This window comes from Alosa pseudoharengus, unplaced genomic scaffold (genome assembly GCF_046254945.1).
Source record: "Alosa pseudoharengus isolate Yale_2024_CS ecotype anadromous, Long Island Sound unplaced genomic scaffold, YU_APseudo_1.1 YU_APseudo_1.1_scf_3, whole genome shotgun sequence".
Classification (NCBI taxonomy): Eukaryota; Metazoa; Chordata; class Actinopteri; order Clupeiformes; family Clupeidae; genus Alosa; species Alosa pseudoharengus.
The window spans coordinates 25,728,538-25,739,737 of NW_027468718.1; the positions used below are offsets into that span (position 1 = coordinate 25,728,538).

Consider the following 11,200-nt stretch of genomic DNA (forward strand, 5'->3'; position numbering starts at 1 on the left):
CACATAAACTTAAAGACTTTGATCTAATGAAGATTCTAAGACTGATGGGCGTAATGCAAAGCATAATGCTTATAAAGTTCAGGGCTATTGGCAGATGCAAGGTGCATTTACCTTCAAAAAATGTATCACAACATTATCTCCATAAAAACTTTTATTGCTTACCCCAAACTTGCCAACTGGCAAGCCAGCAAGATGATTACTGGCAAACTGTATTTGCATACCTTCTCTCTCTGTTTAATTATTTGATAAATGGCATGCATGGGCATTAAGTAGGTGTGCTTTATTGCTGTTGTAGTTTTTAAGTGATTGTAAACTGTGATATTTATTCAATGTGCTGTACCAAAGACACTGAAAGTAAGTGATTTGTCATCAGCTACAGTACATGTAAGTGATTTGTCATCAGCATGAGAGCTGCCTCTTTGTCTCAAGCCCTCTGGCTCTTTCTGCAGGTGCCATATTGTTGGATTTGGAGCAGACCACTCTGCCAGGCATTGCCCACTTGGTGGTGGAGACAATGATCATCTCGGACCAAATAAGGGCTGAAGACCGGGCCAACGTTCTGCGGGCCTTGCTGCTCAAACACAGGTCAGAAAGGGTCACCCGTCAATAGCCCCACTCAGGGCCCATATCGAGCGCTGCACTGTGGATGCCGTTTGCCAGGAGCGCTGCTGTCAATGGCTTCCTGGTGGATCGAAAAAGAGATTACACAACCAGCGATGCTTGCACATAAATAAAAGAGTTATGATCAGTTTTTATACACTTTCTGAAAAGAGCAGTTCCGTAGAGGGGTTTTTACAAAAAGGCCAAATCTTTTGTCGGAATTCATCCATCTGCTTTAAAAAAATATGTCCAGCTGACAACTAGACTTGGGGATATGGGGGGGGGGGGGGGGTATGGGGGGTAGTGCAGCTTTTGTTTCCAGAGCTGGAACCTGACCTCTTTAGTTGGTCACTGCACATAAGTGAACTAAAGTCTACAGTCTCTCTCTCTCTCTCTCTCTCTCTCTCTCTCTCTCTCTCTCTCTCTCTCTCTCTCTCTCTCTCTCTCTCTTTCTGTTTTTGTGCTCAGCCATGACCACTTTGCCAAGGTGGCCACACTGGACCCAGCAGTGCCATCAAAATGGTATCTGTGTGTGTGTGTGTGTGTGTGTGTGCGTGTGTGCGTGCGTGTAAGAGTGTGTGTATGTGTGCAGTGCACTAACAACATTAACAGTGCATGGCCCTACCCCACTGTGCTCGGTGGGATGCTCTCATGGTTTGCCGATGATGTGGGGATGCTGGTTTTGATTACAGCATACCTTTGGGAAATTAATAAAGGCCATTAATAACATACAGCTGGTGTGCGAGGTTAATCAAAAGTTCTCTGGCTTGACATCTCTGGAATAGCTATTGTGCCATAGATCAATTACGGCTACACAGTTGGAGACTGACTTACTCATGGGGTGCTCAACTGCTAAGGCTGATGTAAGTGCTTTGGTAGTGTCGCTGTCACTGCTTATCTTGACTTTTTTGCCTGAGATTGGTTCTTCTGCATTAGAAACCTCTGATAGATCAGAATTAGGGTGCTTGGTGTCAGTGAAGTGTGTGACATTGGTTATGCGAGCACAGATGGAATTGAATGGGCCTTTTAATTGATTTGAGGTCTATTATTTCCTCCATTCAACACACTCTGTTGATGATGCATCATTGGCTTCGTTCAAAACTGGTGGAAATGCGGGACGGTTCACTAGAAAGCACCAAGGTTCTAAGAATTCTGAACAGAACCGGTTCAAGATCTGTTTTCGTTTAATCAAAAAGAAAAATGCCCTACAAGATATCTGATAGGTTTAAAAGAGTGTGGGCCTGTTAGTGAGTCCATATAACAACTTTTGAAGGATCTCTGATAGGTTTATAAAAGTTTGAGCCTTTCCCAGAATCGGAGGTGGCATCAAAGTGCCACCTCTCCCCCCCCCCCCTCCCCCCCAGACATAGGCTCATTTACGAGGGCGATTTGGCGGTCTTCAGCCCGCCAACCCACTCTAGGCCAGATGGCAGCACCTGTGCTCATTTAGAGGGGATCACTGCAAAGGGCTGCACTGCCCAGCAATAAAATAGTCCCACGCAATCACACGTGCACACGCAGACACACAGACACACACTCTCACACACACTCATACACACATACACACGCATAGACATGCATACACTCAAATGTGCTCCCTCACATGCAGAGAAACACAAATCCAATGTGTAGTGTACACACACAAGCGATCAGTGACAACTGAAAATTTGCAACATTTCCCATCATCTCATCAACGCCTTTCCATGGGAAAAAGTGTCTAATTAGCCCGCGATTCCAAGATATGTATTTATGATGTGGAAAGAAATACTTCAAGGTGCAGTATAACTTAGCATGGCAGTTAGTCATTCCTCTTTAAAATATCTCCTGGAATTTGGGTGAGCACAATTCCTTTTTTGTGTCACACCTTTCCTCTTTGTTTTTTTCTCCTCTTTTTGTCTCCTTTTTTTCCGCTCTCTCTCTCTTTCTCTCTCTCACGCTTTTCTGAACCTGCGGTGGCGACCGCCGGCCTGTGCTCTAACGGGGGCCCGAGGAGTCTTAATGAGCGTGGCTGATGTCACTGCCTTGGAGGGCGGTGGAGTGATGAAACTGTCTGTGCGAGGCGTGGGCCTGTAGGAACACTCGGCTCCATCTGGTCCCCCTCACGCCTTGGACCGAGCCAGGCTTCAGAGCGAGAAAGAGAGCGAGGGGGTTGAGGCGGGGGGCGGGGGGGGGGGCGGGGGGGGGTGGGGAGGTGGACTCAACCGAGCTCTCCGCAAAAAACATGTATTGAGCGCCGCTCAGACAGGGCCTCTCGCACTCTTAAGTTATGTCTCTGAGGTCTGCCGTTACTTAGAGTACTTATTTTTCTCCCATCAAATATCTCTTGATGCAATCGGACCGCATATTTATATTTGTCGTTTTAAGAATGTCTTTATTGATTGCTTTGGCACTTTTGTCCTGAAACGACTCAAGATATGTGGTTTGGTTTGCAGTTTCATTGTTTATATGGGGAGGTATGGTTTGCTTTTTGGTTTGCAAATCTCTTAACCAGAGATGGAAACCTGCCTTTTTTCAATATCTATTATTCATAATCAAGGGGAATTTTTTTCCCCCTCGAAGGGCTTAAATCAACACAGATCTTGGTCTTGTGCTGGAAAGAGTGAGAGAATGCTTTATTACTGGCTTAGTGCCGTTGGTTCTGAAGAGATAGAAAGTTGATGCAGAGTTGATAGCAGTCCATTCATCTTATCATCTAATCACAACATTCAAATTGTGTTCTCCCTCCACAGCCACCCAAACGATGAAAAAGAGGGCCTTTTCCACCGGAACCATTCGGTCAACAGCCTGGGGAGCTTCCGTAACCATAACCACGTGCCGGACACTGCCTTGCCCCTGGTTCCCGAGGACCATTCCGGGAGGCGCAGCAGCAAGGCGATAGACCACGATAAAGAGGTGTTTGCTAGCTTATTTGTGAGTGGCTTGGCTGTCGCGCATTATGCTATGTGTCACATAGGGGCTCAGAGCTCCAGAGGGTTAACGCTGGCAGTGGGGAATGCGCAAGCACGTAGTCGCACAGGACCTTACCTGCTCTGGCACCAGGGGCATCGATACCCTTCAACCAGTGGGAGGTGGTGCTTCTATGCCAGACTGGCGTAATGAGAGGGATCTCTTGGTGCTACGTGCCTGGCATTCATGCGTTAACACGCACTGGAGCTCTGTAGCCTTGCGCTGAGTGGTACTGTAAATGGTTGTGTGTAGAGTAGGCCGGTAGTGCTTGGCCCGCAGAAAGCCTGGGCTCCCCACATGTGCTACATTAGAGCTCTTTGTCAGTCTACAGGTGCTTCTTGTTAAAACTTCTTGATGCATTAGCTGTGAAACATTTAATGTTCCCCATGGCTAAAAATGTTGGCAAATTTGGAACAGCTCATAAAAGTGGTAAAGAAAAATGAAAAAAATCTGCTCATATTAAATTGATTGAAAGTGATTTACCATTCAGTGCCTTTGTCACCTGGTACTGTAGATTCACATCCACTGATAGCAGGCAGGTGTGTCTCCTCATTAGGGCACATAGAAGAAGCGATTTCTCCTTAACCCTGCGAGCAGAGCCAGCTTATGTGCTGCTTTTCTTGCTTTGCTGTAAGGAGAGAGCCGTTGCATGCATTGCCTGCCAACGCTTTCCATTGCTACTGCCGTTACAAAAATCAGAATGTCACACATTTTTTCCCTGACCACTCGCTTTTTTATTATCAAAAGAAATCGCTCCACCCTCTCCCCGCTGAAAGCCACGCCGCAGCCAGGTCCATGAAGCTCATGGCAAAGATTCCCAAAGATGCTGAGGCCACTGTGGTCCTCGTGGGTAAGTCCTTTCACACTCTCCCCTCCCGCTCACATCTGTCTCCACGACTGATGGTTCAGACTGTCATCTAACGTTGTTTATGGGGCTCCAGTATGTCCGACTTACAGAGCACTCGGCCATGAACGCATAGTAGGGGGAACAATGCGCAACGCTGAGAGTCACAGTGGTTTTGGAGTCAATTTTGGGAAGCGTGCCTGACCATAACCCAAATGCTCTCTAAGTGGAAGTCATGTCATTAAGTATTGTTAGTGCGTTCACTCGGACTGGCTGCCCGCGAGCTTTATCCTTACTTCACCTGGGTGATTGCTGCTTCTGTGTGCAGGCTGCATGGAGTTTCTGGAGCAGCCTACCATGGCTTTTGTTCGGCTCAGCGAATCGGTTCTCCTGGAGTCAGTTCTGGAGGTGCCAGTTCCTGTCCGCTTCTTGTTTGTACTGCTGGGCCCAAGTCAATCCAATATGGACTACCATGAAATTGGACGGTCCTTCTCAACACTCATGTCTGACAAGGCAAGGGAACTTTCCAGTCACTATTACTGAATGTCATGCACTAAGAAGGTATACTTGAAAGTTCTACCATGTTTCCCTACCATGCCTAATTATACTATTTTAATGTTCCAGAATTTTCATGAGGTAGCCTACTTTGCCGATGATCGTCAGGACCTGTTAAATGGCATCAATGAGTTCCTGGACTGCAGCATTGTGATTCCGCCCTCTGACGTGGAGGGCAAAGACCTCCTGAAGACCGTGGCCTCCTTCCAGAAACAGATGCTCCGCAAGAGGAAAGAGAGGGAGCAGAAGAAGTGTATGAATGCAGCGCCGAGAACAGAGCAAGAGGCTAAGGGTGAGTAGGACTTCTTAAACCTCAAATACTTTCCCTCCTATTCTTAGTTATTTTTAGTCATTCTCTATCAGTACACCACACACTGACATTAGCATAGTTTATTATCGGAGTATTTCTTCTCTCCAGGTGATAAATTGTATTATTTATTATTGGATAGCTGTTAACAATATTTTCTGTTCTCTAACAATGCAATTTGTTACACTGTTGCATATTGCTTCAACATCTTAAGTCAGCCTTAATATCATCAGGTTGAATTGGGAAACAGGACAAAACAAGCGTATTCACTCTACTCAGAATGACTTTGACTGTGCACTACTCATGACAGTGCACTACTCATGAAGCATACTTTGTCTTCAGACATGAGTACGGATGAGCAGGAGGAAGAGGACGTGCTGGACGTGGACCCACTCAAGCGCTCTGGGATCCCCTTCGGAGGCCTGATCCATGACATCCGTCGGCGTTACCCCCACTACGTAAGTGACCTGAAGGATGCCCTGGACTCCCAGTGCCTGGCTGCAGTCATCTTCATCTACTTTGCTGCACTGTCACCCACCATCACCTTTGGGGGTCTACTGGGTGAGTGGGAGAGTCTTTTACAGATTCTACACGTCAATAAAACTGTGATGGCTGACCCAATCTGAACTATATTATCACTCATATAGGGGAGAAAACACAGGGCATGATGGGAGTGTCTGAGCTCATCGTCTCCACGGCAACTGTGGGGATAATATTCTCACTATTAGCTGGTCAGCCACTGCTCATCATTGGTTTCTCTGGACCTCTGCTAGTCTTTGAGGAGGCTTTCTATAAGGTATGAAACATTAAATATTGCTACATTATTTTGAGATGCTGTATTCATATAGGATAAATACTAGAGCCTCCTCCTAATGTTTTCAATGCAATTCTTCTCTCCTTCTCTTTTTTCCACACGCCCAGTTCTGTCAGGCTCAGGGCTTTGAATACCTGACCGGTCGGGTCTGGATCGGCTTCTGGCTCATCTTCATCGTGCTGGTGATGGTGGCAGCCGAGGGGAGCTTCCTGGTGCGCTACATCTCGCCCTTCACCCAGGAGATCTTCGCCTTCCTCATCTCCCTCATCTTCATCTACGAAACCTTCTCCAAACTCATCAAGGTAGTGCCTCAGCTCTCCAGTGGAGCACTGGGGTGCACTTGTTTGTTGTTTGATGTTTGTATCGTTACTGTAAATAATGCTACGATGTTGAAGGTTGATGGACCTGGTGTAACACTCACTGGTGCTAAGCGCTATGGTTGGTGTATGTGTAGGTGTTTCAGGAGCACCCTCTGATGAAGAGCTACCCGGCGGGCCTGCCAGATGCGGCTTACTTTGACCCGGAGCATCCAGAGCCTCTGCTCAACCAGCCCAACACGGCCCTGCTCTCCCTGGTGCTCATGTTTGGCACCTTTTTTGTGGCCTTCTTCCTCAGAAAGTTCAGGAACAGCAGGTTCCTAGGCGGGAAGGTAATCAGCAGAGTGAACTGTTTCTTCATGTCTTTTTTGTCTATAAATTCAGAAGCTTTTTAATGTCCTAAAACACTCAAGAAGCCTCTTAAAGAATATTTTTTAAAATACTTTTATCCCTGTTCAATTCTGAAGGCTAGAAGAATCATTGGAGACTTTGGCATTCCCATTTCGATCCTTTTCTCTGTAATCGTGGACTACTCCCTCCCTGACACCTACACCCAGGTAAACACAGAGCCCTATCGCCTCTGCACCCCCCCTTGCAGCTGTGTGCCCCACCTCCTCTTAAATCAAACTGAGCTGCCAGTCCACACAGAGCTTCTCTTTCTCTCCAATGCTTTTTCCCCTCGAACTGTTATTAAATACTACTCTGTAATTGAACCCAGCTTTTCGTTTTAGCTTGTATTAGTTTGTGGTGAATGCTTGGCGAGTTGGCTAGCCCTGGAGGCCCGGGATGTGAGTGCTTGTGTTCTTGCGGTTTGCAGAAGCTCAACGTGCCCTCGGGTTTCTCGGTCACATCTCCCGACAAGCGAGGCTGGTTTATCAGCCCTTTCGGCGATAAACAGCCCTTCCCTGTCTGGATGATGGGTGCGTCGGTGGTGCCAGCCCTGCTCGTCTTCATCCTTATCTTCATGGAGACACAGATCACCACGTGAGTAGCCCTCCACAAAAGGCCCTCCTGACCAGCTGGGGCCTCTCACGCTAACCTGGCCTCTATTTCTGTGTAGCTGTTTGTGCATGATTGGTCCGAAGGGTCTTTTTTTAAAACTGCTAACCACTTGTTTAGTTTAGGATAAAGCACATTTTTTTCAGTCCTTCCATGTCACAGTGTTCTGTCGGGTCCTGACCTTGGGCCATATTCTGCTCCATGTAGCATCACAGCATGTTTGCTCTTGTGTGAGACATGATCTCAAACACAGCCTTTAGCTGGAGGCCATTGCTCTGCACCTCCACTGCCGCGTTCTGCAAGGCTATGCTGCTGCTCTCTGCCATGTCGCTCTGTTTGCTCTGCCCCCGCCCCTCCAGGCTCATCGTAAGCAAGAAGGAGCGTCGGCTGGTGAAGGGCTCTGGCTTCCACCTGGACCTGCTGCTCATCGTCATCCTGGGTGCTATCTGCCCGCTGTTTGGCCTGCCCTGGCTCACCGCAGCCACTGTGCGCTCCGTGACTCACGTCAACGCCCTGACCGTCATGAGCAAGGCCACAGCTCCTGGGGAGAAGCCCATGATCCAAGAGGTCAAAGAGCAGAGGGTGACAGGGATGTTGGTGTCCATTCTAGTGGGTAAGTGGCCATTTTCCAAAAATTGTGACATTTGAAGACAAATTGTGACATTAGCTAGATAAAAAATTAATTTAGGGTGAAATTTATATGTTTAACTTTCAAAAGTCTAACATAAAGAGTCCCCCAGAAGAGTTGACTATACTAGTGGGTAGGCGGCCATTTTGTGACATAGTACCAGTCAAGAATGTAGTTGTTTAGTAAAACATTTCTCAGAACATCACATGACTTCCGATGACCCCCTTACTGCGTCCTGGTTGCAGGCATGTCCATTGTGCTGTCGGATTTGTTGCGGATCATCCCCCTGGCTGTGCTGTTTGGTATCTTCCTCTACATGGGGGTCACATCTCTGACTGGTATCCAGCTATATGAGCGCATCACCCTTATGTGCACACCCGCCAAGCACCACCCTGATCACATTTATGTAACCAAGGTAGGTGGCAGACCTCCCAAATGAGATTGTGTAAACAAACACTGCAATCTGAGCCATGATTGTACACATACTGTGGTAAAGCAAATGCTAACCAGCTCAAGCTTGTTGCATGATTTATGACAATTCATTTTTAACTTGTGTGTTCATTTCAAAATGAATGAATTATTTCAGCATAATTGTGCTTGTGGCAAACATGCCCCAAGCAGAGAGGAAACTTTGTAAGTGTACCCACTAGGTGGTGCCCAACGCATGACATTTTCACACAGTCAACCTTGTTTAGCAGTCTGCTCACCAGTTCAGCTCTAAAGGATGGTTCACCCATCTGAGCACATGAGGTTTTGGGTGTGTTTGATGTCTCTCCCATCCGAGGCCATATTCTAGCCATGATCACATGAGTCGTGTGCCCTGTCGCACTCCCACAGGTGAAGACCTGGCGCATGAACATGTTCACCATCATCCAGCTGTTGTGCATCGTGCTGCTGTGGGTGGTGAAGTCCACGGTGGCGTCGCTGGCATTCCCCTTCATCCTCATCATGACCGTGCCGCTGCGACGCCTCATACTCGCGCGCATCTTCGAGGAGCGCGAGCTCCAGGCGGTGGGTGGAGCCCGAACCCCGGTCTCGCTTCATGTGGCTGGGTGTGGGTTTTGGGGGAGGGAGGGAGGGTGTGTGTGACACATGCTAAGTAGCTGTCCTGGCATCTCTCTTCCTCACCCTCTCTCTCGTGTTTATCTCCCTCTCTCTCGCTCTCGCTCTCTCTCTTGCTCTCTCTTTCACTCATTTTCTCTCTCTCTCTCTCTCTCTGTGTGTGTGTGTGTGTGTGCGTGTACATGTGTGTGTGTGTGTGTGTCTCACATAATTTTGGCTGTTCGGTGGTGTGAGTTTGAGTCAGGCCTGCATGCTGATGTGATTATGGGGAGTATGTTTGTTAAGCGCAGCCACGCACGGGATTGGGTAATGAAAAGCCACCGTTCTTCCCTTTTTATCTCCCTCTCTCTCTCTCTCTCTCTCTCTCTCTCTCTGCAGTTGGACGGCGATGAGGACTCACCCAACTTCGACGAGGACGGCCGCGATGAGTATAACGAGATTCACATGCTTGTTTAGCCACAGCCACAGTCACAGCCCAAGCCCTCGTGAGCTAGCCTCTCTACCACCAACACTGACTAATCCAAGCAAGCCACCGAACGAGAACTCTTGTTGTGACTCGGGTATGTGTATCTCATGGAAGTATGCGACGACTACCATCAAAGCCTGTAGCAACACTCCTACACACAGGGAAGTTGAGTGTGAATCTTCACAGCTTGTAATTAGTCCATGTAAAAAAAGAAAATGAAGAATTGAAGTACCATGTTTCACTGTTCCTTTTTGCTTATGTCTTTTTACTTCTTTACTGTTTTTTAAATACGTATTTTGTCCAAAGAAGTGGCCTCCCAATTTAGAAGCATTAGATATGGACCATGCACCTTAAACTCCTTACGCCATAGTTCAAACAGACTCTCATTTAATTCTGGTCAGTGACTAAATTTGTTTGGAGCCGTTGAGTATGGCGTCATGGCAACGTAAACAAAATACTCGGCTTCTCAATCGGCTCTTGTTTTGTTTGATTTTGTTCGACCATATATAGGTAAGGCAGTTAGTGAACTGGAAAACCACTGAACATGTTTCTACGTGTTCAGTTGAGTCTGTTGAATCTAAAGCCCAGTATGTGCTTTCTTATGTACTGTATGCACTGGCCATAGGGTTTGAATGTCTCTGTAGCACTTGAACTTTAATGGTAATACCATTGGTAAGGGAAGGACTAGGCCAGTCTCTGTGTGCAATTCCTGTGACGGTATGCCTTAGTGCGGTATGGTGGGTTTTATGCAGTAGTGCTGTGCAGTTGGACTGAGGTCGTTCCCTTAGGCTCGACACATTAAGCTTCTCTTTTTTACTCACCATAGAGCATTTATACTAATTCCTCTGCCATTATATTCCAGTGCAGCTCCACCCAAAACAGATGCACTGCATGTTTTTTTAGACACGTACATTCTTGTGTGTGGTAGCTTTTACTGTGTCTTTCTTTATTAAAAAACGGTCAGCATTTAGATTCCCATATGAGATTTTGAAGTCACCACCATTGTCTTAATGGTGTGAGTTAACTTTACATGTAATACCCTGAATGAGTTTCTGTTTTTACTTTGTATGCTTAAGTAAATAACTTGATAGTACTGTCCTGCCAAAATAATTTGAAGCCATAGTAATACAGGTAGGTGGGGGGGGGGGGGGTTGGGCTGTTATGTGGATAATTTGGTTTGCTTCATCAATCAGTCGTCACCGTGACTTTTTCACATGATTCATTTTGAATGATGCACTGAATGGCTCCCGCTCTCTCCCGCCTGTCTCGCCTTGGCACCGTACTTGGCTCCACCGCGCCCGGCCTGTCAGATCACCGAAAGGGGTCACTGAGGGTACACGTTTGGCGTCCGTCTAATCTGTCAGACTTTAACTGCAGTGAAGGAGTTGTGTGACCAGACCATATTCCAGACCCTGGTTTTGCACAGCCAAAAGATTTATGGTCTTGCATTCTGGATGCAGAGCCCCACTGCTGGAAAATGAGGCCTTCGCCGATGCCGTGGCCAGGCCTGTGAGTGTGACAAAGAATGTGAATGTAGTTTCTTGATTAATCACTCGCAGTTCCCTCAGCCTCCTCTGGAGATGTGTTGTCTAGATGTCTTTGCTCTCTCAATCAGTGACAGAATTGAGTCGGTGTCGAGGTGTGAGCCTGAGAAATGTACAT

The 11,200-nt window shown here is 47.1% G+C and overlaps 1 protein-coding gene across 1 annotated transcript in view; it reads left to right on the plus strand.

Moving 5' to 3' along the window:
• The window catches only part of slc4a3 (solute carrier family 4 member 3), a 53,049-nt gene extending 42,400 nt beyond the window's left edge, over nucleotides 1–10,649 (plus strand). Inside the window, exons 9-23 of the mRNA XM_076263729.1 lie at nucleotides 450–585; nucleotides 3,330–3,492; nucleotides 4,294–4,396; nucleotides 4,719–4,903; nucleotides 5,015–5,237; nucleotides 5,595–5,813; nucleotides 5,900–6,048; nucleotides 6,174–6,368; nucleotides 6,521–6,715; nucleotides 6,851–6,940; nucleotides 7,201–7,367; nucleotides 7,742–7,995; nucleotides 8,256–8,425; nucleotides 8,848–9,021; nucleotides 9,451–10,649. Coding sequence (XP_076119844.1) covers nucleotides 450–585; nucleotides 3,330–3,492; nucleotides 4,294–4,396; nucleotides 4,719–4,903; nucleotides 5,015–5,237; nucleotides 5,595–5,813; nucleotides 5,900–6,048; nucleotides 6,174–6,368; nucleotides 6,521–6,715; nucleotides 6,851–6,940; nucleotides 7,201–7,367; nucleotides 7,742–7,995; nucleotides 8,256–8,425; nucleotides 8,848–9,021; nucleotides 9,451–9,528 — 2,501 coding nt within the window. The 3' untranslated portion in view covers nucleotides 9,529–10,649. The remainder of the gene's footprint in view (nucleotides 1–449; nucleotides 586–3,329; nucleotides 3,493–4,293; nucleotides 4,397–4,718; nucleotides 4,904–5,014; nucleotides 5,238–5,594; nucleotides 5,814–5,899; nucleotides 6,049–6,173; nucleotides 6,369–6,520; nucleotides 6,716–6,850; nucleotides 6,941–7,200; nucleotides 7,368–7,741; nucleotides 7,996–8,255; nucleotides 8,426–8,847; nucleotides 9,022–9,450) is intronic.
• Nucleotides 10,650–11,200: the final 551 nt, after the last annotated feature.